Here is a 26,767-nt window from a genome sequence, read left to right on the forward strand (position 1 = left end):
TTGCCTTAGTGGCAATACTATCCATATGTGACTTGAAGTTTAGACGTGTATCAAGATGAAATCCCAGATATTTGGTAGAATTGCGCCAAGGGATGATTTTACCAAACATTTGTATGCTTGTATTCGGTTCTGCTTAACGTCTGGTGAAAAGTATTCCAGAGCTTTTGTTTGGATTGATTGCGATAAATCATTTGGTGTTCCAATCCTCCAATTCATTGACTGCTCTCTGCAGCTTGATTGTGGCCAGGTGTGGACGGAGGGATCTGGCTATAATGATTGTGTCATCGGCATATAGAGCGATGATAGCTGGGGACAGTTTGGGGAGATCTGCCATGTATATGGAGAAGAGTAGGGGAGAGAGCAGAGAGCTTTGAGGGACTCCGACCGTGATTCTCGTCTCTATGGATCTGATACCGTTGAGTTTTATTTAACATTTTCTGTTATTTAGATATGATTTGATAAGTAGAACTAGTAGTAATGGAATACCAACTTCGTGTAGTTTAAAAATTAGTCCATGATGCCACACTCTATCAAATGCCTGAGTGATGTCCAGGAAAACTGCGCTAGAGTGTTGGCGCCATTCATACCCTTGGGTTATATGTTCGACAACTCTGTAAATTTGTGGCGTTGTGGAGTGATATTTCCTAAAGCCGAATTGTTCATCTTGAATGACACGGTTGATATCTGTTGCCTCTTGAATCCATGCGAGAATAGCACGTTCGTCAATCTTACCTATGCATGAAAGAAGGCTGATTGGTCTGTAATTTTTAGGAAACTGTGTATTTTTCCAGGTTTGGGAATTAGGAAAACGTCGGCAATTTTCCATCTCTCTGGAAAATCTGGAAAATTAGCCAGAGGATGGCATTAATGATAGCTACCAGATGCATAACCCCTTTGCGGGGAAGTAACTTGAGTACCTTGTTTGTTATTCCATCTGGACTCGGAGCCTTTTTTTTATTTAGTTTTCTTAAAATCTCATATATTTCTATTGGTTACACGGATTTGTTATGGGATTGGAGTGAGGCATTTTGAGTTATTTTACGCAGTTGGGTGTTAATTTTACTTATGAAATTTATATCTGTATTGATATAATTGGGGCTGCATTGTTTTTCTAAACTGTCCGCAAATGTCAGCTTTTTCCTCGTCGTTGTAGACAAGATTAGATTCACCTTGGATTGGAGGAAATGTAAAACGCTTTGAACGGATGATTTCATCATTTTCCATATTGATTGATCCTCTGTGTTTAATTGGTGAATTTTGTTATTCCAGAGTTGGTTACGGTTGTCCTTTAGGGCATATCGAACCTGGTTTGTTGCTCTATTGAATGCTTGTTTATCCGCTGGGTCCATTGTTCTCTGATATTGTCTGCTTAATCTGTTTTTCTCTTGGATGAGACGTTTTATATCCTCTGGGAGTTTATTTGATGGTGCACATTTGGTTATATTTGTTACCTGTGTTATAGCTGTCAGTAGTGGTTTTTCAAAATTTTTCACTGCTTTTTCTATATCTTCGCAGATGTTATATACGGTATTGGACCAAGGTTTTTCCGGAAGCCTGAGGGAAGTTGTTTCTAATTTATAAATGTGGTGGTGTTTTTCGTTAAATCTTTTATGGTGCCTAGTTTTAATATGATGGGGTTATGATCAGAACTTAAGTCGTTGATTGCTTGTATCTGATAGTTGTGCGCTATGTTTTTTAATATAGCTATATGTAGTACATCAGGACGTCCGGTTGCTCGGTAATGTGTGGGTTCAGTGGGTCCCATTATTATTATATTTCTTGAAGTGGTGTAAGAGTTGAGTATTCTTCCGTGAATATTTAAGTTTCTGCTGTTCCAGACTCAATGTTTGGAATTAAAATCTCCGACTATAATCACTGCTCTGCCTGTATTTAAAAGTATCACATCTAAGTCAGATTCAAGGAGTTTTTTATTTGGGGGATTGTAGGCTGCATATATCCTAAAGCTGCTTGTGTTTTCCATATGTATTTCCATTCCTGTAGCTTCCATGTGTTCTGTTTGGGGTTCGGCAATTGAATTATGTTTTATGTTTCTTTTCACAAAGATGGCAGTGCATCCACCTCTAGCAAAACATCTGTCTGAATGATAAGTGCTATAACCGTTGATTCTGATTTTGTCACTTGGACGAAGATGTGATTCATTTATCAGGATGATATCTGCTTGGATTTCTCCTGTAATTTGATAGATAAACCATTTGCGTTCTATGAAACAATTTGTAACGATTTCGCGTTTCGTTTAGACTTATCCATTAAGAATTTCCATAAGGAGTGATTATGTGTGCCTTAAGATGATATCCTTGGCTTCCTGAGTTGGGTTAGTTTGTCGGAGTGCAGCAAGCTTTTCACCTAAATGGCTTTTTATGTTCAGTAGGATAGGTTTGTTGGTTTGCTGTGACTGATTTGGTTTTGGGATTTTTTGGAAGGTTGATCTTGTAACTTCAGCATACGATCTTCCATCCGTTGTGGAGACTATGGTTTGATGGGAGGACGTGCGTTCTTGAAGAGGTTTACTGGTTTTGAGTTGTATCTTTTAGTTTTGGGGAAATGCTATACATCCCCTATAGTTTGCAGTGTGTGGTCCTCCGCAGTTTGCACACTTTGCTGGAAGTGTGCGGGGCTTTTGGAATTCATTTGATGCGTGTTTGCCACCACATTTCACGTAACGAAATTTAGCCTTGCAGAATCGTTGTGCGTGCCCAATCTTCTGGCATCTATGACACTGGATTGTAGTTGATTTACGTTTCAATGAATCAACGTTTATGACTAGATCACAGATGGTTTGGCGATTGTATATATGTTTTTGGTCTTTGCTTCGTTCCATCAGAATTAGAGGATAGGGTGTTTTATCATCTCTCCGCATTCGGCTAACTTTAATTGTGTTAAATCCCTTAAATTGTAGGTCTGCAGTGAGGTCTTCTATTTGTAATGTTTTAGTTACTCCCCTTAATACTACTTTTAAAATTTTCTCCCTGTTGAGTGCAAAAGTGTGGTATGGCAGTTTGTTGTTGTCTAGAAGTTTGGTTATTTTTCTGTAGTCTAATGACGTTTTAGGCTGTATGCGTATAACTTCTCTGTTTGTGCTTTCATGAAGGTGATATCTGAAGATTTCAGTGCTGGTGCAACGGACGTCCAGTTCTCCTTGGCCCTTAGGATGACTGGGGTACCCTTTCTTTAAGTTCATTATCTGGTTCTATCTCCGCTGCTTTGGGTGTATCTGCAGTAGAGGAGATTTTCCTTTTCTTTTTGACCGTATGGAATTCTGTGTTGGATTCCAAAAACTGCGGAGTATTATCTAGCGATGAAGCATCCTCTATATTCGTGGAGTGTCCTAATTCTGGTTCAGACAACATACTTCCATCATTTAAATCATCCATCCTATCCTCTGTGACTGCTGTAGGGGGGAATGTATCTAACAGCTTTACTTTCCCTGGCCAGTTGTCGCTCAATAGTTTTCCTAATCTTAGAAATTCTCTGTAAACTTCTTCGAATATGCTTTCGTTGAGGGGTTTTGATATGTCTGATAGGAGTTAATAACTCTGTTAGAATAAAGTTTGAGAAATGGGTGCCTAGAGCCCAATTTAAATATCCCGTAGATCATACCGATCTGCCGTCATAGGTAGCAAAATTTTGCACTTAAAAGTTTTCTGAACAAAATTACTTACCGAATCTTAACCAAAACTCAAGACATTATTCGTCAAACTAAACGATATCACATTCACTAGGTCTTATACGACTCAGTTAATCCTAAACTTAACTCCTAATCCGCGATAGCTACCTGGAATCAAAACTGAAATCGTAATCACACTTATAGTAATCACAACACTAACAAGCAAGCTGCCATCTTTCTACCTGTTTCTAAAGTCTTTATATAATATAAAGACTGACTTAAAGGGGCGAAGCAAGAATGCTTTTCATCTTCCCCGTTATCTATAAAGGATAGTGTAGGGATATAGGGATAAAGTGTTATTGAGCTATTAAAGATCTGATCATGGCAGGGGGGTAACAGGAATAGCCAAGCCTCAGTTAGGAGTTCATTGGCTACGGCATTGCCATCCATTATCCTCCAAGAGTATTAATAATCACCGCATCTCACGGTCGATAAATTTAACTTCTCACTCCAATCCCTGTTTCCAAAGACGCAAGACGTTGCTGACTATAAGGGTGAAGCAAAATGCTTTTTTAATCCCTGCTATCTGATAAGGATTGCTGTGTGAGGAAAAGTTTATGAGCTAAATGCTCTGCCTGAGTGAGTGTGATTTAGAGATCTTCATTTGGAAGTAGGATGGCCTTCGGTCTCCTGTATTTTGAGAAGTCTGTTTCATTATAATTCGCTGCTTGTTGCACTAATTCATTTGGATGTGAAGAGGATACTGAGAAGAACTTTACTGCTGAAGACTGCAGGAAAGAGTAGATGTAGGGGATATTTGTTTCCCGGTGGAGTTGGACATTTCTGACATACCATGGTGCGTTCAAGATCATGCGGAGACATTTGTTTTGCACTTTCTGTAGTTTGAGGATATTTGTACTTGAGGTGTGGCTGGGGAAGCATATGTAATAATGGGCCGAATCATCAATTGATAAAGGAGCAGTTTTATTTTGGTATCCAGCTTGCTATTCCTATTGATAAGAGGGTAAAGCTGTGCAATGACTCTTGATGCTTTCGAACATGAGGCTTTTATATGTGAACTGAAAGTTAGTTTTCTGTCCAGCAGTACACCCAAATATTTAGCTTCTGGTTTCCAGGGAATATTGGTATTAAATAGGAAGATGTCATCTTTGGGAGATATTGTGTTTTTAGTGAAGAGCATGGCGATACTCTTCTGAGGGTTTACTTGCAGTCTCCATTCCGAGAGCCAGTGCTCTAATCTCTGCAGGTTTTCTTGCAGTTTCTTGGTGACAAGGTGCGGTTTAATAGATCTGGCTAGTATAGCTGTGTCGTCTGCCTTTAGGGTAATAATGGATGACATTGGATTGTGCGGAATGTCCGCCATGTAAATCGCGAAAAGTATCGGTGCCAGAAGGGACCCTTGAGGAACTCAAGGTGCCAAGATGCGTCGCTAGGTAGATAATATATCATTTAGTTTGACTTGCATTCGTCTGTCACTAAGAAATGACTTTATGATTTGGACTAGATCTAATGGAATGCCAGCCAAAATCAACTTGTATAGCAGTCCAAAGTGTCATAATTTGTCGAACGCCTTTTCTAAATCAAGAAAAACTGCTCCGGTGTATTGATGCCAATTATAACTTGTGATAATGAATTCTATTAGTCTATGAATTTGTTGGGTGGTACTGTGAAATTGGCGAAAACCAAACTGTTCTGAAGGAAGGATGTTTAATTTTTTTACTGAAAGTTGAATTCTGGAAAGGATAGCTTTTTCTGCTATTTTGCGCAAATTAGATATCAGACTTATGGGACGATAACTTTGAGGATCCTTGCCTGGTTTGTATATAGGAACTACGTCTGCGAACTTCCATGTAGAGGGGAAGTACTTAAACCTGAACATAGCATTTATTATTGTTGTCAGATATACGATGGCCTTTCGGGGTAGCAGTTTAATAACTTTGTTGGAGATGCCGTCAGGCCCTGGAGCTTTTTTATTCTTTAAGTTCTTTATAATGTCATATATATCAGCTGGGGAAGTAGGTGTGAGTTGGCTGGTACAGGTATCAGGCGGTTTTAACACGTGTCTGACGTGGCAGTGGACTTTGTAAATATGATTGAAATTTAGATTATTGTATGAAGGGCTACACTGTTTTTCTAAATTTTTAGCTATAGTTTCGGCTTTTTCTGCATCTGTGTAAACAATGTTCAGGTCAGATTTGAGAGGAAGAAGAGATTTGTTTTTGTTTTTGATGTTTCTCAGGAACTTCCAAATGGATTGATCACCAGGTGATATGGAGGCTAATTTGTCTTCCCATAGTTTGTTTCTATGGACTCTAAGTGCATCTCTCACTGCATTGTTCATTTTGTTGAGATATTTCTTGTCTTGGGGTGCTCTGGTGTTGTGGTATCTTTTTCTTGCTTTATTTTTCTCCCTGATTAAGTTCATTATGTCATCTGGTAGTCGTTTAGGCTTGAAGGCAGCTGAATTTGAGGTGATAGATGGCTGTGTTGATTTGATCAGTAAGTTTATTGACTGCAGAATCAATTTCTTCCTTGGAATTAATATGAGGGATGGAATCAATGTAGTTTGGAAGCATTTTGGAAGTTTTTCCCAGGGAATGAAGGTATGAGGCGAATGGGGAAGATCCCTCTGATAACCCAGTTGGAGCAGAATAGGATTGTGGTCTGATGATAACTCATTCAATGATTCCAGGGAGTACTGTAGGTTGACATTCTGAAGGACAGCTATATTCAAGACGTCGGATGAGCCAGTAGGACTGTGGTGAGTTGGCACTGAGAGACCAGCCATAGTTGCGCAATTTGAGCTTGTGTAGTTAAAGAGGATGCGGCCATTCCTATTTATAGACCTACTGCTCCAGGCGTGATGTTTTGCGTTAAAATCTCCGGCAATAATAACCGGCAGTTTAATGCCGAGGATAGCATCCAGATCTGTGGTCAGCAATTTTTTTGATGGTGGGTTATAAGCAGAATATATTTTTATGTTTCCGATAAAGTTTGTGATGACATTGATACCTGTAAGTCCGAGATTGGTGGTTGTAGGAATGGCTACAGCATGATGATTGATGTGATTTTTAATGAGGATGGCTGTGCCACCACCACCTCTGTAATCCAGTCTGTCATTCCTGTAGAGTTGATATCCTTTGAATTTAGGATTGTCAGCAGGTCTTAGATGAGTCTCATTAATTAATAATATATCCGGATTATATCTGTCATTGAATTCCTGCACTTCTAGTATTTTATTTTTAAGGCCGTTGGCATTCCATGAGATAATCATTAGAGAATCTGGGGTAAATTTTTTCCTATGCATTGGAGAGTGCAGATAAAATGAGTTGTGTTTGCTGCAAGAAACTTTTTGTAGTGCTCAGTGATGGATTTGCGTTACTGAAATCCTGTAACATATTTACAAGAGAAGAGGTGATGATGGCTGTTATATTTGAATGTGGATTTGTCATATTCTGGTCATGGATTGCTTTTTTGGGGCGGGCCACATCAGCATATGTTCTTGTTTGGTGTTGAAGATTTATTTTCTTAGGGGGGCTCAGTTGATGGTGGGCGAACACCTGTCATCTTGTTCAAGCTAATAGGAGCCTGATGAACTTGAGCTTCTGGGACTTTCGTTTCTGTCAGTGAGGTAGACTGACTGATTAACTCAGTTTGTATGTTTTTTGGGTGGCAAATGCACCCTCTGTAATTTGCAGGGTGGGGGCCACCACAATTAGCACACTTAGCCGGGGTGGTTTTTGGCTTGGAGCAGGTATATGTGGGGTGGGTGTTACCATATTTCAGACATGTGTATTGAGCTTTGCACAACTTCTGGGCCTGACCAAATTTTTGGCATCTATGGCACTGCCCAGAAGAGGCCCTCTTCCTAAGTGGCTCTGGTGAGACCTTAAGCCCACAGATTGTCTTCAAGTTATAAATATCTTTATAGATGTTGTGTATTTCCACCAATACTAGAGGAATAGGGGTCTTGTTAGATCTGTACATTCTACTGACTTTGATGAGAGGCAGATCTTGCATGTTGAGGTCAGCAGCTATTTCAGCTGTTTCATTGTCTTCAGATACTCCTCGGAGTACCACTTTAAAATTTTTCTCCGAGGTAAGTGTGAAGGTATGATATTGTATACCTCTTGTGTCCAACTCCTTGGTTAGATTTCTGTAGTCAGACATTGTAGTGGGCTGAATTTTGATGCCCTCCTCTGTGTTCTTGGCAGTGGAGTAATTTATCTGCAGGTTGGCCATGGTGGTTGTTAAGGCTGTCCATCTCTGCTTTTCCCTAAGAATGACTGGAGGCACCTTTCATTGGTGGAGACAGAGGAATCTGTGTTGGGGGCATCTTCATCCATGCCATTTTCATTTACTGACTCCGAGGCGAGAGTTTTGCGTTTTTTACGCGCGTGCCTCTCTTCTTGATCTGAATGAGTAGGGTCAGAGATAATTGGACTTAGTGTTTCCTCCATTTGAGGAACGTCTTCATTTTGATCTTCATCAGTTTCGAGTAAAGATTCAGGAAGCCGGGCCATTCAAGCTCGAACTTCTTAAGGAGTTTCTTTACGAAGCTGAAAGCCAGTCCTTTATCTAGAGAGTCTATAATGATATCAGGATCTATCAAGGTTGATGGCCATTTGAGCTTAAATTTCCTTTGAAGTTTATTTACAAGTATGAGCGCTGGCTCTTCATCCAGCGAATCTGTGAGGGCGTCCAAATCTAACACATTCACCACTGACAGTTTGCGTATAAACGCAAGTAAATGGATCTGAAATAGATACGCTAACATGGCGATTCTAACGGCTGTTAGGCCTAACGAATCGCCCTCGTTGCAATTAGAGTCCACTTACCTTCGCTGATGTGCTTGAATACAGTACAATCCGCAATTTAATGACTTTAAACACGTCTCAGCTAGTTAATCTAGTAGCTAAACTACAAAACCAAAGTTTGCTAATCCACAGAGCTTTCGACTAATCAAACATTCGTTTTAAATAAACATTCCACTATTAGATCAATCCGAAACTCGAACATACAAACACCGAATGTACTGTAGTTATAACAAATAACCCTGTTTCCAAAGGTTGAAGTAACGCCGAGTTATATTTCCTTATACAAATTATCAAAAGGTGTCATAAATTATTATTAAATTACTCTGGATCAGAGAAAGGTAATTGGAAAATTTTTACTTAATTGTACTATGAATTAAAGATACAAAGAAATTATATACTTGGTTTAATCCCTTATCCAAGTGTAAACAAAGTTTTGTGTATGTACACTACTTGGAAAGAAGCCAACGGACACCATAGTATGAGGAACAAACAGTCATGGTGCCCACCTTAATAAGATGTAGGACCTCCTTTTGCTGCATACCTACATGGCATGCTTTCCACAGGCGCGATAACGATCAAAGTGAATTTTGGACCATTCTTCCTGGACATGTAATGAGGCCCTGGACTGTTGTAGGGCGAACTTCCTTTGAGCTCACCAGACGCTCCAGTTCATCCCACAGATGTTCAATAGGGTTGCGATCTGGGATCTGTGAAGGGCAGTCAAGCGTGTTGACATTCATGTACACAAACTATGCAGTTACAGCAACGGCCTTATGACATGGTGCATTGCCATGCTGAAAGAGTCGGTTCCGTAGAAGCGCCACAAAGTAGGAAGCATTGCATTGTCCAGACTGCTCAGATTCCTTTCGGAGTTCAATGCTCGGGGCACCACAAACCCGTTTTTCCTGGTTTTTCCCTAGGAAAACCAGGAAAAACGGGATCCTACCATCACACGTCCGAATTTCATAGTTAGGGTCACGCACTCTGGTAAGCGACGTTCACCGGACATTCGCCTCACTCACACCCGTTCACCTGCTGGTTGGAGGGTGTAGCATGATTCGTCACACAATAATACCGCTTTCTAAGTTCCAGGGCCCACGCTGTACACGCTCTTTGCACGACTGAAGTCTGCATTCAACGTGTCGGCCGACGAATGGAGGTTTTTGCATATTATCCTTCGCATCACCCTACGGTCAGGTTCGGTGAGTGTGGTGAGTCGTCAACTGCAGTAACACTTGCAGTAAACTTCCATCTCAGTATGGTATCATTGACTGTTACCTAGGAGGCCTTCACTTGTGAACAATTTGCCGAACAGATAGGCTTGCAACATGCAATCCTGTCACAACACCTCTTTCAAACTCCATCAGTTCCCTTCTCGGCCTGGACACAGTTGCACGGACTTGGGGCATCATATTCCTACAATTTATATTGGCCACAATTCAGGTGAATCGTTACATGGCACAGTGCACCTTGTCCATGGGGATGTCCAGTGACTTCTTTTCAAGTGGTGCATATACAGGGGCGGCTCGTGCATAGGCACTGCGGAACTGCAGCACCCCCAATTTTTCTCCGATATATAAATATATTTATTCATTTATTTATATTTGCTTGTAATATTTAGTTTTATCATCAACAATCCTACACAATTCTCTTATTTTCTATAAAAAATAATAAAAATCCCTCTTGTAGCACTTAGGAGGGACGCTAGCAGCACTGTGTTTACCACAGTGTCATATTGCTACGCGCGCAAGCATATGCGCGTCATAGTGAGATGCGAGCTGTTAGCGTAATGCGGCACTGTCCGTCGCGCAGTTCCACTGTTGTTTATATGCAGTTTGCGCGCCAGTAGTAGAGTGTTCGTAGTGCTTATCGTGTTTACTCCGTCTCTTTAAATATTTGGACATTACAATTAAAGGATTTAATTGTAATGTCTAAAAATTGTAAATCCATTCCTTTAATTACAATTAAAGGAATGGATTTTATTTTAAGTAATTTTGAATTATACCAAACTGTATAATTTTATCGATAATAAACAATATTTTTTCCTGTTTAATTATTTTTTAAAATTTTTACCATAATTTTGATATTTTATCCAAACATATACACTGTACTTACAGTGTGTACGTATATTTCGAAAGTTGCAGCACCCCACGATTTCAAGCCACGAGCCGCCACTGTATATATATATAAATTGCGTGTGTTCTCCTGGTCAGAGTGCTTAGTTGCGGGATGAAGAAAACCAGAATTTCTGGATGAAAATACTATTTCCATGTGTGACAAGCTAACTTCCTTTGAGTTAGAAATCCTGACAAAGGTTCTTTGCGTTCTAAACGGGATTCGAATCCAGGTGTTTTCCGCCGAAGGGCCTCATCGAAACCGCCCGCGGTAAGGACGTTCTTCAAGTTTTTCTCTATTTTTACTTATTGCCATTGTTTTGATTTTGATAAAGTTTATCTGTGATATATCAGCAATTTATTCATGAATATGCATTGTATTACATAATGTTTAAAATATTTAGATATTTCATATAGAATAAAAGATAATATTATATATTATATAAAATAGTTTCATAAAATTCTTATTTTTTAAAAAGATTATTAACACAAGAAGTTTCATTATCACACCTATTTTTTATTAGTATGATTTTTTTATAAATTATGCACTCTACAGAGCCAGTTATAAAACAATTAAAAATTGTTCAGCTAATAATTTGCTTGAATAATTTGCTTTGACAAAACTATTGGATGTTGTTCAGTTAATAATTTGCTTGAACAAGTGAATGTGTTCTTTTAAGTTTTTGAATAATTGAATAAAACATGGTTATCACGAAAGCATATTGACTACCGAATTAATTTTACCATGCTCTGCACCAAACCGTTAGCAGCTGTTGAATGCAAAAAATGGAAAAGAAGTATTATATTATTTTACATTTTATTTCAGTTTACGCGACAATTATTAATGCAATAAATTATTTTATGATAACTTTTCAAAGATGAGCGATTTTAAAAGCCATTATGTTTAATATATTTTTGGGACTGCGGGATAATTTAATGTTTCAATAAATGCTAAAGACCTTAAAACCCTATATGCGCTTTACTATGATAGCCAATCATTTTTTTTTTCTTTCGTTAAAGATTGAAATTGATGTAAAGTGGGTGTAGCTTAAATGATGAGAAATTAGCTTCTAATCTAGTGAATAGAAACAATATATATATATATATATATATATATATAAATATTTATATACAGCAAATTTTCATCTTTTAAGAATATCTTTAAATATTTAGAAAAAAAACAAAAAAACTCCTTACCTCTAACGGAACACGAACTTCTATATATGTAATGAAACCTAATACTGCTTGAAACAAAAGTTCAACTACCAGTAATGTCGCCTTCAGCATTGTAGCAGAACGAGACAGCTTGTCGGCAAACCAAATTACAGCTTGTATATTCGCCAACAGACTGAAGGAAATTTATATTTTAAGAACTCAAGGACATGTTTGCTTTGGCCAATCAGGCTGTTCTAAAATCGCGTCGTACTTGCAAAAACAGAGGTCATCTGTACGAGAGAAAAAAAAAGAAAAAAAAAGTCGCAAGCCATTTCTGAATTCACACATTGACCTAGAAGCAATGATAGAACGAACAAAGTAGTACAGTGATCCCGGAAATGGATAACAGTAAGACAATGAATAAGTATTTTGTAAAACTAAGAATGAGGGGTGTTTTTATGCGAATGTCATTTTTTATTAATTTGTGGCATGCGCGAGATACAGCAATTGTTTCAATAATTCTTGAAAGCCATGTGAAATAGGATTCGTCTGTATATCGAAATCATGGAATTGTTCAATATTTCAAATAAATAACACTTAAATGCAGCTCGAGAATAATGCACATAAGCAACTTCCCCCACACAGCGAAATATTATTTTCTTTTCTTTTATTTAAATACGTTTTTCAAACACGTATGTGTCTGTATTTCAGAATTGAGATTTTTTTATTTATTTGTTTTTATCTTTATTTATTCTTTTTTGTTTTTATCGATTTGTTTAATTTTTTTCTAGTTTTTTCTGTTCTGAATTTTTACTTCGGTTCTGAAAACAGAAAAATACTTTTTTTTCTTTGTTTGTACAGTTGACTTTAGTTTGATGATCAGATCTCATAAGGAGGTAGCAAAGTTTTGCATCCTGCATGCAGTCAAATCGGACAGAGAAAAGGGCAGTGGCGTTGTGAGGTCTGGAGTGTCCCCCCCGCGTGTGTCCTTAGACGCCACAGAGGTATCACGTGATAATAATGTGATACTTCCTGAATATTCTGAATACTGTCATATTAAACAACAGAAATTTCTGTTAGTGAATAGCTTGTTCGAGAGTAAACTTCAACAAGAAACCGAAGAGGCAACGGATCTTGGTGTATTGGTGGATAGCAATTTAAAGTTCAAAGGTCACATTAGCAAAAGTTGCAAATACAATTCAGAGGATAATTGCTATGTTGAAGCAAACATTGACATGTAAAGATAAGGAAGTAATTTTGCCTCTTTATAAGGCTTTGATAAGACCACACTTGGATTACTGTGCGCAGATTTGGTCTCCCGGGTTCCAAGGGGATAAAGAAGCTGTGGAAAGGGTGCAAAGAAGAGTTACAAATATTATATCCAGATTATGAGATTTAGATTATGAGGACAGATTGCGAGTGTGTGGATTACAGACTCTGGTTAACAGGAGAAAGAGGGGTGATATGATAGAGATCTATAAACTTCTGAATGGGTGTTATAGCATTTCAACTGATGAAATTTTTCGTTATATGGAAGGCAGGGAGAGAACACGGGTCATCCATGGAAGTTAAGGTTGTTCTCAGTCAAGAAAGGGATAACAGCTAGGTTTTTCTCCCAGAGAGCAGTGAGTGAGTGGAATAGTTTGCCCTTACGGGTAATGAGTGCATCTAGTGTAAATTAATTTAAGGGAAGGTATGAGAGCTGGGTTGGGTAATTTACAGCCTCCCTCGATGAGTCCTTGACTCTCTGGAGGACTCAGATAATAATAATAATGGGAGGAGCTTTTTCTGAAATTGGCAGAAGATAAATCTTACGTAACTTATATAAGTATTACATATACGTTTGTGCTTATATTTCGATGAATAAGATATTTTTTACAACAAGGAATATCTGAAATTATTATTTTTTTTTTAGTAGATGACTTCCATCTTACTTTAAAACACAATGTATTGCTTATTAGAGGTCTGAAGTGCTACTTTGAAGTGAATACTATGTTTGGTGTCAGGATTTTATCTCTTTCTCATTTCACATGATGTGAGCGACGCCCTTGAAGGATATGCCAGACAACCTGTGGGAACCCACAAGTATCGTCCATTGTAGGGCACAGCAGAAGGGATTTCACAGCTAGAAGATAACGCATTAGAACAATATTCCTGCTTCCATCTGTTGTTCACACATCGCTCCGAGAGATTCTTAGCAGCGTGGTACGTGAAGGGAGAAGTGCAGCATTTAAGAAGAGATGATAAAAAGCAGGTAAACAGTAAGAGGAGATGGACTACTAGATATGTGATAACCCACGGACAGCACGGTTCCTTTCATGACGTTATCTATGAAAAGCAAAACAGATAAAGAGAGTATCGTTGTGGTTATTAAGAATACATTAAAAAGATAATAAAAATATTTTTGTTATTGGCCGTCCTATCCATGAAGGACTTTCTACAGTCCAGATATTAGAGAAATACCCAAAGTATCTTTTTTGATCTCCTCTACTGCTTAGTCTCTATTTTCAACGTCGTCCCTTAATTTTTCAATTACACCAAATAAACTGGCACTGAATCTGAATCATCTGTTTGCTGTGAGCAATGAATTAACAACTCATCAGTTTTAGCCACTAACATACGAAGTAATCGTTTGCATTCGCACCACATTCTTTATCTTTTCTTGAGACTTCTCCGTAGTGCAGTGAAGAAACTCAGGATTTTCATCCCTACACGAAACTGTAGAAGTTCGAGTAACCACACGATAAGTCCTAGGATGTCATGCTGTAGCGAGTCTCGTTTCCCATAGCGCTAAACAGACCAAAAAAAAAAGAGATTGTAATAGGTGCGATTCTAGTCGCCGATTTCAAAAGCTTTTTCTAGATTTTTTTTTTTTTTTTTTTTTTTTTTTTTTTTTTCAGTCGATATTCCTAACTACTCTGCTTTCGACACAAACAGGCAGGGCTTTTAACTTCGCTCAAAAAAAAAAAAAAGAAAGAAAGAAAATAAAATAAATGATCGACTACTCAAAAAAAAAAAAATCTAGTTGTCGATTTTTTGGCTCCTGCATTAAACATAGCCATCAATGGCTACCATACTCGTGACTGATTCTAAAGTTGGTACAGTTCAGTGACATCATCTTTGAGTGAGTTTCAGGTATTGTAATTTACTTAATTAAGGTCATTCCATATATATATATATATATATATATATATATATATATATATATATATATATACTCCCAGATAGTCAATTCAGCTGTAATCATGTACTGACGTTTACGTGATGCTGCAAGCACACACTCTCCCAAGAATGCAACAAACGAAAGAACAGCTTTAAATACAACTATAAGTTTTCATGCTAATTATGTATAGAGACTCTCTATGTTGTTCATAGTTTTTTAACCTTCAGTGTTTAGTATTTTTTCTTTTCTTTTATAATGTCACCTGATGAAGGCTTTTATAAGCCGAAACTAGTCGTGTTTTACTATTACTCTCCCCCTCTTTTTATCTAATTCTCGGATTGTCATTCAACTGTATTTTGCAATATGTATTTCAACCGAGTCAATGAATCGTGATATATATTATTCTTTATTAATGAATTGTTTAATTTTATGTACATCATTGGAAGAAAATATGCAATAAATAGTTTCCTATAAAAAGAAAGATATGTATTTTTAAAACACTTGTTTTAATTCAGTAGCTTCCCTAATATTGCTTTTCCTATTTTAAAGTGTATTCAATCTCAATCCATTTGAATACAAGAAAATGTTGTCCCACTGAGCATACATAAATTAGATCGCTAATTCAGGTCACTTCTGCATGCCTCATGTTTACGGTTATCTCCACATTCTTCATTGTTCAGTGGATTACTTCCGCTTTCTTCATTTTCCTCTTGTGGATACACAACAGGAAGCGATGCAGCCATCAAACATAATCATTGAAGATAAGTCATGATGTAGCATCATAGATGAGCGGTTTAAACCAATATAGAATACTTTGGTCAGTTAAGTGCTACATTGCTGGCCCGTCCTCGTTCACAAGCATTAATATATGCTGTGGTACCTTGTAACAGGATACAGCACAGGAAGGAGAGGATTGGACATTGGGCAAAATCCTGGTCGGTTCTCTATTATATAAGAGATATGCACATAGAGGTTATGTGCATATCTCTTTTCAGTTATCGAGCTTTGGTCCTTAAGTGAACCTAAATTTGAAATATGAGATTAAAAATTGATTGTTTAAAATTTTCCATGCGGTTTTCACCTTTTATTTCTCTTATCCTCTGCTAATTATATAATATGGAAAGTGTAAAATCCTCAGATCCGAGAGTTTTTTTCCCCCCCTCCTCGTTGGAATTTTGTTTAATATTTGCTTTTACTAGTGATTATTTGTTTTAAATAAATGAATATTTACCCATGTACAAAGATATCTATCTTTATTTACATTGTGAATAAATGAAATACATATACATATATATGACTCAGCGACATGACAGTTCAATCATTAAAGAGGGAGAGAAAAAAAATTACACAGCTCGAATATGCTTTACACCACCTTACTCAAAAGCTTTTAGGTAGATCGTCGAAGTGTTCTTGTAGAATTTTCAATTCCACAGGAAAATAGCAGCTCAAGTATCGAGTAAATACATATAGCGAAATATAAGTAAATTAGTTAATGTGCGTATTTTATTGTTTTTTTTAGATACAAACTCCTACAAGCGTTAAAATTATCATTAATATATTTTAACAACAATTGGAATGTCAATAATCTTTTCATTAAGATCTCGAAATGTGCTTTTTTTTTCTTTTTTTTTTACATTAGTTAAATGTGTACATATTTTATGTAAGAAGCTAATGATCATATGTGTCACAACATTCTTGTATCAAAATCTGATATATATATATACATATATTTTTTCCCCCTCGAGTTGAATTTTCTTTCAGTTCATGTAATATTACTAATAATAATGCAAGACTAAGATTCTTCAAAACAAACGAAAGCCAGCAAACATTGAAATCATATATCTCAAACCGTACATCAAAAATATTTTATTTTCCATCTATGATTATCATGCATATGCTAAAATTATTTTATTCTAAAATGACTAATCAACTTCATTTTATATATTGTGATAAAATTTTGTGGCCTGTCCACTGGGATAGGTGGCGCCTCCACCGGAGACTTTAGAACTCTTATATAGAACTTCACAGCAACATTATTTACATCTTAAAAGTTTCAGAAATATGTGGAATGCTTATGGATTTAAAATGAGAAGTTATAACTGTAATTATAATTACGGTTAAAATTTGGTTACAAATTTTAACTCTAGACAAACTAACAAATTAAAGTAAACAAATTTTAGCATCTGAAACTAAATATTTTTTAGCAGGATTTTATGATAATTACCGGAAGATGTTATAGACATAATTTAAAGATTTTTTTGTGAAATTAGTTGTATGGCGCTAGTTGTATCCAACGAACAGGAAATAGACAATTATGGCTGCAGGGTAAGAATTTTAATTATTACTTATTTCAAGATATTAACAAAAAATATTTGTTCTCTTCAAGTTGGAGCATATTTTTTTCTTGGATATGTTAGATTGTTGCTAGTTGTATAGAGAAGACTACGTAAGTAGATGAAACTGTTTGTGCGTAATGTTAAATAAATAAAATTAAAATTTATTCATTTTAGTTAAATGGTCAAGTTTTGTCCAATATCAAAAGCTCGTGGATATTTACTGTAAAATATTACCGGTTTATTTTAAGTTAGTATTATATAATCTCTCTATATATACAGCATTTATGAAAATATCCCATCTCTTGAAAAATAGATATGTTCGTACGGTCGCAACTAAAATAATAAAAATGTGTATGTATATCTCGAAGCACTTTTTTATACCGTGTTTTTGTGATATTTCATTTTCCCGTTATTAACAAGCACAATAACAAATATTCGACATGCTTTAAGGGGGGGGGGGTAAATTTTTAATACGCTCGCATGTACACAGTAAACAAGCAAACATTAACTGTTGTTCAGTAAAGTACTTACATTTTCAGCTCATGTGATGTTTTTTAAAAAAAGTCTCGTTATTCTGAGAAATAACTCCAGGAGAGTTTCGAAATACAACCAGTAACTTTAGCACACTAACAAGTGGTGCTCGAAACAGTTTAACATTATCAAACTTTTGTGTCATTTGAAAGGTGCTGTCGGTGAAAGGTAATTGAAATAACCACTCATAAGGCTTCATTTACACCTTCCCTTCGGATACTTGACTTAGCTAAACATTTTTATGGAATACTTATCATATTGAGTTATTGATTACGGTTAAACTTCTGAGGACTACAGCACAAAGCCGATATAAATCAGCAACTACTATAGTGAACCACAAAGTTATAACACACGCTCGGTTTTTGAGACTAACGATCATGGCTGATATAAAAGACCCTAACTCGTGTAATTTTGAACCGTTATTTCGCATTGTCCTTTGAATGTTAAAAGTAAAGGGAAGCACATCTGCTGTGTTCGCTTTTTTACCACACACCAGTATTCAAGGGAACAAGCAACCAACAGATAAAGATAAAATTTCATTTTGTAGCTAGATAGTGTATCAAATTATATAAAACAACAGTAATTTGCCATCAATTTAAATATAATCCTTCACTCAGTATCGGTTATTTTATAGAATAGCAGCACACATATACTTTTAACTGCAAAATATGTAGCACAAAAGCAACTTGGAAAATTGCTTTGAAAATTTTATTTTTTCATATGAATCCCACATTAATGTACTATAGGGTGTTAACCTGTAGTACATTAATATTGGTACCGTGGGCGGGATTAGAGTTAGATGTAACCACTGCTGTTAAAACCAAACGATGAACTTTTTCAAGCTAATTCAGCTGTCCAAATAAGCAGGGTTGTCATCTCACGCCGAGTATTGAAATTCGTCTGCCACCTAAAGACATTCAACATCTCGCAGTGGGATTCGCAATCGGTTTTTGGAGAATGGTTATGCTATCTACCAGACCAGCATAGTTTATATTTTCTTTTAAGTTTTCAAATAAATATCGAAAATGCTGGCTGTTTACTAGAAGATGCTGTATCACACAAATAACAACAACTGGGGAGAAAATGGATTAATGAATAAATGATCCGATTGAAAAAAAAATGGTGTCAAAATACGCTCCTTTTATGTTAGCACTAGTTTAGCAAGAAACTGCCACTGCTCGAAGTCTTTTTTTAGTTTTGCAAAAAAAAAACTCATTATTGTGCTATCACATATTCTCTCTAAACTATGTGAGGCAGGATTATTATTCTTGATAGTAATATTTTGGTTTTCATGAGTTCCGTGAATTGAGGAAAAATCTTATCGGTCTAATCTCCTTTTTTTTTTTTTTTTTTTTTTTTTTTTGTTTGTTTGTAGCTTTCCTGAACGCTGTTATGGTATTCACAAGTGGAAAATGTCTGTCATTTTTCGCTGGAGAACTCATCAGCGAACTTTGTTATTGCAGTACACCGCAGAAACAAAGGCCAGCTCGATACCTTTTCACCAATCCACGTTTGTTCTTCTGCGTTTTCAATGTGCGAAGGTCTACACGAAATAAGGATTAGCACTCAGCTTGTAAGAACAGATGTCATTGCCCAGTCTGACTCAGTTGTCATAAAGTTTGCGATTTCTGCTCTACACAAATGACTTCTTATGAGCTTTTGCAAAGTTTTTTTTTTTTTTTTTTTAGTATATTGCTGCAAGAACATCTGAAATATCTCCTCTGTAAGAGCAGTACAACTTCCTTCTGTTACCAAATGAAATAAAAAAAATACACTTGCAGGCCGGATATTGCTAAAACTCTTATCGTCCCTTAAATAATGGTTTCTGTGGTGATTTCGAATTCTGGAGTGGTTGCACACAATTTCTATTTATGAGTGTAAAATTACTTGCCAGTATTTTTTTTTTTTTTAGTTACTTCTGTACAGATTTAATTACTTAAAAATATCAAAAGGTGTGTAAACTTGTAAAAAGCAGTCACTTCATAAAATGAGGAAGATTAACTGAAGATAAAAGTTTTTGGCACTTATGATATAAAACTGAAACTATCTGATTACAGATAAATTAAGTGTATTTGATGCGCGCACGTACACACACACACAGTACTTAAAATGAAAAGTAGAAGTTCCAGAGAAAATTCTTTAACAATTCATCATATTACAGTTCATCATAAAGTGCCTGTGCAGAAAAGTGGAAAGCAAAACCCCAAATGAATGGAGAGATTTACTGAAAAGGAATGAAATCTGGTTTCGTATTTCTCTGCTTATGGTGTGATTTACCGAAGTTGATGTCAGACTGTTGTTGGACAACAGAATGGCGATTCAACCTCAGCGTTCTTCTAATTACTATCGATTTATTTCCTTTGAAACACGAAAGCTGAGTTGAAAGTGGACAGAGATTCTAATTTTGTGGCCAAGTAGTGTACGTTGGGAATAAGTTTTTCTTCCGAAAGAGGTGCACGAAACATATTTTTTGCAATATAATATACGAGTAATGTAACTATCATTGAATATGCTTGGAGTAAAATTTCTAAATACATAAACATTTGTCAACTTTTTTTTTTTTGCAGTTAGCAAATTAGCACCAATTTGTTTATTTTTTGAGAGGCTTGATTTTGTACCAGTAAGAAAATTCTAGAGGAAATCTTCTTCAAGACTTCAGAAGTTGTGACGAAATCATCTTTTTTTTTTATTTCTTTTAAAAAGAGACTAAGAGTGAGGAGTTCATAAGCAGCTGAGAGCTTAATGGATCCCGTTTTTCACGTTTCTTTTAAAGTTTTTGGAAGCTATTTACATAACATAAACCGTGTGGAGAGGAATCCCTGAATATTTTCCCAGGCATTCTTTTGTTGACTGTAGCCGAACCAGCAACCCCAAAGACTCACTGGACAAAGGCACAGAAATTCTTTCTGCAAAAGGGGAACTAAAAACTGGTCTTATAATTTCATCACATCCAAGAATAATCGTTTTCAATCTGAAATTGCATTCTTCAAGTCTCTCTCTCTCTCTCTCTTTCTCTTGGAATGGACATTCTGCAAATGGCGCGAGAGGTTCTTGTAATCAGGTGATCACTACCAGATTTCGCATTTGTTATCGGGATTCATGGGACTGGACGAAGGACAGTTGAAGGACTCCGAAAATTCCTCAGAGTTGGAAAGGGCCCCGATGACTCTGAAAAATAATGATAAAGAAATGACGTCACCATTTGGCGGTTATAATTATGTCGATGCTATATGTGATTTATGTGCTGTTCGCCGAATACGAGGTGTGATCAAAAACGTTTCTGAACCAAATATTTAAATATTATTGGAGATTATTTAGATTCTTTCTCAAATATGAGAAAGAATAGGAAATTTACCATTCTCATATTGGTCAGAAATTCCATATTGCTCAATGGATATTGAGCATTTGTGTATATGGAAGGAATTTTTTTATTTATTTTATATTGAAAAATACGATAAACATGCTCTTGAGATATCAGCGAAATTGTTTTCCTTTCTGCCAGTTTGCTTACTCTTGGTTTTTTAATCGTAAAGCTTTATTTTCAGGCTGTTCTTTGCCATTATTGCCGAAACAACTAGGGATATGTGCCAGGGCATTATATTTAATTGGATGTGCTTTCTGGCATTAACCTGCTGGGAAAATGACGTTCAGTTGAAAAGTCCTTATAAGGGTTTTTTTGCATCTTAGATGGGATTCGAATTCAGGTCTTTCAAGTATTCATCATCATGAATCATGGGCTCACTTCCCGTTGGTGTCTGATGCCTTCTTCACTATCTTCTTCCACCTTTCTTTGTCCAGTGCACAGTGTCACACTTTCTGTACACCCATTCCACACCAGTCCCTTTACGTCGTCTATCCATTCTCTGTGTGGTTTACCTCTTCTGTTTACGCCATCCATGAATGTCTTTATCTTCCGGTCCTCATTCATTCTGCAGATGTGTCCAAATAATTGCAGCTTCCGTTTCATAATCTTCTGCATTAGATTCTTCTTTGGTTATATCTTCCGATAGAACTTTTCATTTGTGATTTTATGTACCCATTTTATTCATAGAATCTTCCTGTAACAAATTATTTCAAATGCCAAAATTATTTTTCTTGATTCCTTATTTATTACCCACATTTCAGATCCGTACAGTACACCGCTAAAGATGCATGTTTCAAGTACTCTTTTTTTTGCAGGCTGATCACTTTACTTTTCCAGATGTTATCCATGGCCTTCAGATTTGTTCTTCCCTTTGCAATCCTGATCTTTATTTCTTTTTTACAGTCCAAATCATACGTGAATTGTTGTACATTTTCTATATCAGTTGCATCCACTTGTATCTTTTGTTTCATGTTTTTTTCTTACCAAATACCATTGTCTTTGTTTTTTTTCCAAGTTCGTAACACGCCCAAATCTCTTTCCTTCCTCATTTAATAGTTTCAATGTTTTAGTAGTTCTCTTTCGCCTTCTTCAATAATAACAATGTCATCTGCAAATCTCAGATTACTCATTCTCATCCTATGTACTGATATTCCTTTTACATCTTCCTTCATTTTATCCAGTCCTCTTTCTAAATGTGCGATGAAAATGCAAATGCTTGGTGATATTGGATCCCCTGTCTGGTACCTATGCTGGTTCTAAATCATTTCCCCAAATCATCACTATTCTAACCGCTGCAAGTGCATTCTTATACACATCTTTTAATATAGCTATTAGTATTCTATCAATTCAATAGGATTCTAGCACTGCTAAAGTCACTTTCTGGTCGATACCGTCAAATGCCTTCTGAAAATCAACAAAGCAAGTATATATGGCTTTGTTTTTTCTCCTAGCTTTCTCTGCTATTAACTGCATTGTCAAAATATGTTGAATTTTACTTCAATCTTTCGTAAATCCTGCTTGCTCAAGATACGCTTCCAATTGTGTTCTCGAGTTTTCTGTCAGTATCATCATCATCACCTTACCAAGGTGACTTGTCAAAGCAATTGTTCTATAATGTTTACATTCTAGCTTATTTCCTTTCTTGTATAATGTCACTAATATCGATTTCACCCACCCCACTGGCATTTTCCCTTCTTTCCACACCATATTACATAGTTGGTGCAGTTCTGTAACCACACGTTCGCCACCATATTCAATCGTTTCTCCAGTGATGTTATCGTTACTAGGACTCTTATTGTGTTTTAGCCGTAATATTGCTTTTTCTACCTCTCCTCTTAAAATGTCCATATTATACTCATTACTTGTGGTGATATCTGCTTAAATTCTTCAATCGGTTTCCCAAAGCTATTTAAATCTAGTTTTTCTTCATATAACTCACTACAGTATTTGTCCACCGCTGTACAATTTTATCTTTATTCATCTTAAATTGCGGTCTGTTTTGGTTGCCACCTTCTATTAACCCCTTAACATACAAAGACGTCTGTGACACGTCTTTTGTTTATTGCGCCAAAATTAATTTTGAATTTTGGTTTCACATATAAATATAACCGAATAGAGACAATCTTTTCAACTTATTTCCTTTCAGCCGAGAAAAGTTGCCAACGGCGTATATCGGCTATTTCGTTTGCGTTTGCACAAATTCATCATTAGTCTTCAAATAATGATGAATTTGATTCAGCAAATCACCCTCGTCCAAAAAACAGAAAAACGACCGCTTTCTGATTTTTAATTGGTACGTTAAGGGATTAATTGTTCTAATAATTTGGCACACCTCTCTTGTTTTATGCTCTCCATAGTGCTGTTCTATATTATTGCACTGGGCTTCTAACCATTTCATTTTATCCATTCTAACTGCTTTTTTCACCTCATTACACTTTCTTCTATATTGCTCTTCTAATTGTTCTAGTGTATTCCTTCTTATCTTCGACATTATTTTCTGCTGTACTAACTTCAGTCTTTCTTGTCTAATCCTCTTCTTGATCTTCTCTTCTTCTGGTACTGTTTCTTCAACTACATCTTCTCTTGCCTTCATTACTCCTTTCACTCTTAGATTCAATATTATTTTTTCTTTTCCACACTTTTATGTTTCTCTTCTAACACTGTTCTGTACCTTCTTCCTATTTCTGCTTCACTTATTCTTGCTGTATCTCTTCGTTTCTGATGATGGAGTTTCTTTTTAATTTCAACTTGATGTTTGCAATCACTAAACTATGATCCGAGTCCATATCCGCTCCTTGAAAAGTTCGACGCTGAAAACTGACGTTTCAAGTATTGTCGACACCTAATGAATGGGTTTTCATTCGGTATCTGGATATTAACCATAAATCCCTCTTGTATCACCATGTCTAAGGTGGTTATCCGTCTTAATGACCATCTGAGACATGTTTGGCTCAATCCGAAGTCGTTCCTGAAGTGAGATTTTTCTTCGAGCTGTTGGCAAGCAGATGAGGGAACGAATTTCAAACAGCTTATTTCAGAATGCCTTCGAATAATCCAAATGCGATTCACGCATCGTTAGCAAACTTTAAATTGAATCATTTTCATCATTTATTTTCTCATAGCCATAGTCTCTTCTGCCGTGATTCCAACCAGCCTAATCGATCTAATCAAAAGAATCAGTTAACGTTTGCTCTGTGCTTCGAATTCTTGAGTTCGGCTTATGTTCTCCTCTTCAAACGTCCCATTTAACGCGAAACATTTCTGCAGGAATTTAGTCTCCTTTCTCCCCAGGATGTGTTTCGGTAAACAAGCTTTTACCGAAACACATCCTGGGGAGAAAGGAATTTAAGAGAATCATATATAAAAAAAAAAAAGTAAAATAATAGAGAGGCGGAATCCAAAACTTTATCATAGCGTCTGTGGTCCAATATATCTTAAATACGATCTTGATCATAGCTGAGCATTAAACAGAATATTATGCACAGGCAGAGGATGTCATCTTCTATCAAATAATTCTCAGCGTGGACTGCGCAAACTTCATTTGATGAGTTCTGATACACAAATGGTAGACGGCGCACTTGTCAAACGGAATGAGTGATATGCCAATGTTCTCCATCTAACGAATGGTAGTTCAGAATTCCAGGTGACATAAATAGATGAGAATGACTTTAGGTGAACGATGATTTCATCGTTTATAAAGCAGGACACGGATTATTTAACCAGCCTGGAGCTATAATGTATCCCACAAGTTTCGTGGATGGAACTGACAAGAACAATGACTTAACTTGTATTCTTCTATCATTGCTTAACAGACCCCCCTAAGGAAAAAACAGCATTCACTGTTAGCCTAATTTAAATGCAGAAACTTGCTGGTCATCACACCTCGTATTTTCGGACCATACAGAAATTGCATTTTTACTGGCTATTGTTATGCACAGCGTGAAGGAGAGGAACTAAGCTGCGTTTACCTGTACCGGCCAGGACTGTGAATTCCTGTTCTGATAACGCTGACTATCGCTTCTTTTCTCATCACTCCACACCAAATCTGAGCGTAGTTCAAGAAAAACAACTGATGGTGAGTAAGATTTAAACCAGGAAGCAACTCTTCTTCTTCTCCGTGCCTTTTCACCCACTTCTTGTAAGCCTATCATGAAAAATTCAAAGGATAAATATATTATTAAGAAGTAACTTGCACAAGGTTTATTAAAAATTTTTGAACTGATTTTTTTTAGTATACAAATGATATAATGAAATGTCACTTTTGAAACACGTCCCTTCATTTTCTACGACACAAAAACACTTTCGGTGATTTTATTGTTGCTGTGCAACAATAAAATCACCGAAAGTGATTTTTAACCTCATGATTTTCAACATAAGGTTAAAGAATCTTAACTGTTGAAACGTGCAACTATTCACTCGTGAAAATTTCTAGCCTTGATATCTGTGAGTTTTAAGAAAGATTCAGAGGCAGAGGAGAGTTTGGTGAGAGTCACACTCGTATGGCATACTGTTTTGAATGACAAGTGAGGATTTGCCACAAGACTCAAATCATTGAGTTGGCTGGATGTCGTGCCATAATGAAAGATTTCTTTTTTCTTCTGCAGTCAAGAATTATCTTCTCACCTTCCACTTTTTTTTTGTTAAAAATCTTTTGCCAAACTCAACAACACTATTAATCGAATAAGTGAAACTAAAAATAGTAATCTATGATTAATTTTGGTTAGATAATAACAACTAAAATCTTCTGTAGGAATCCCGAACGAGGATCAGCCGGCGCACTGAGTAAAACAACATAAGGTTAAATGGATATTCTTATAGAATATCATATGTGTTGGTAGAATCTTAACTAGATTCTACCAGCACATACGGCTTTTGTACAGCCCACAATCTTCAGAATATATGCTGATAAATTAAGAATCCCAAGTAAAACCATTAACTCAAAAATAATTGAAACTATGTCCAGTTAACTGAGATGATATTTTAATTATATGTCGAATTATAAAATCACAGCCATAATAAATTCGGTTCAAAACTGGTTACAAAAAGTTATCAAAACTTCCACCGTAGGTCAGTTGGTGTGGGCGGTGTCCTTTGACTGAAGATCTGGGTTCGAATGTGGGATGCCAAGAACTTTTACCAGAGCTTTTCTGCTGAAGGTGAGTTTAGTCGGTCTCATACCGAGGGACTACTTTTCCTCCGGAGAAACTCCAGTTTTTTTTCCATCCCGGAAAACAGACCGACCCAGTAGAACACAATCGAATTACAGACAGCGCAAATAGGTTTAACCACCCTGTCATGAGCACAAAGCACGTTTCAGAGATGCCTACTTCGCCGTGACAGGACACCGAGCTTAACACGAAGAGGAAGATGGAATGGGAAAGGAAGTGGCTATTTAATATTTAACCCCCCCCCCCCCAACACACACACACACACACTGATCTCCAAATTGTTTAACATGTTTATTGAAGATTTAATCATTTTCAGGGTTTTTCATTTCTTACATTATCGTTGCATACTGAATTTCGGATGGAAACAGACGCTATGATGGACTTTCCTGATCCTCAAGGTGTTTGCATATTTTTCAAACGGTTGACTTTTGCTTGTTGTGATATAAGTTTTCTTATATCATCAACAATTAGCA

The 26,767-nt window shown here is 36.5% G+C and overlaps 2 protein-coding genes across 2 annotated transcripts in view; both read right to left on the reverse strand.

Moving 5' to 3' along the window:
• Positions 1-11,894, reverse strand: part of LOC150107771 (beta-hexosaminidase subunit beta-like) — a 79,205-nt gene extending 67,311 nt beyond the window's left edge. Inside the window, exon 1 of the mRNA XM_090392042.1 lies at positions 11,775-11,894. Coding sequence (XP_090248168.1) covers positions 11,775-11,864 — 90 coding nt within the window. The 5' untranslated portion in view covers positions 11,865-11,894. The remainder of the gene's footprint in view (positions 1-11,774) is intronic.
• Positions 11,895-16,133: 4,239 nt separating this feature from the next.
• LOC150107773 (neprilysin-1-like) overlaps positions 16,134-26,767 on the reverse strand; it is a 129,952-nt gene continuing 119,318 nt past the window's right edge. The window contains exons 20-21 of the mRNA XM_090392040.1: positions 25,095-25,270; positions 16,134-20,930 (exon numbers count right to left, since the gene is read on the reverse strand). Of these exons, the coding sequence (XP_090248166.1) occupies positions 20,831-20,930; positions 25,095-25,270 (276 nt within the window). The 3' untranslated portion in view covers positions 16,134-20,830. The remainder of the gene's footprint in view (positions 20,931-25,094; positions 25,271-26,767) is intronic.

This window comes from Typopeltis vanoorti, chromosome 4 (genome assembly GCF_054136105.1).
Source record: "Typopeltis vanoorti isolate ZY-2024b chromosome 4, IOZ_Tvanoo_1.0, whole genome shotgun sequence".
Taxonomy (NCBI): Eukaryota; Metazoa; Arthropoda; class Arachnida; order Uropygi; family Thelyphonidae; genus Typopeltis; species Typopeltis vanoorti.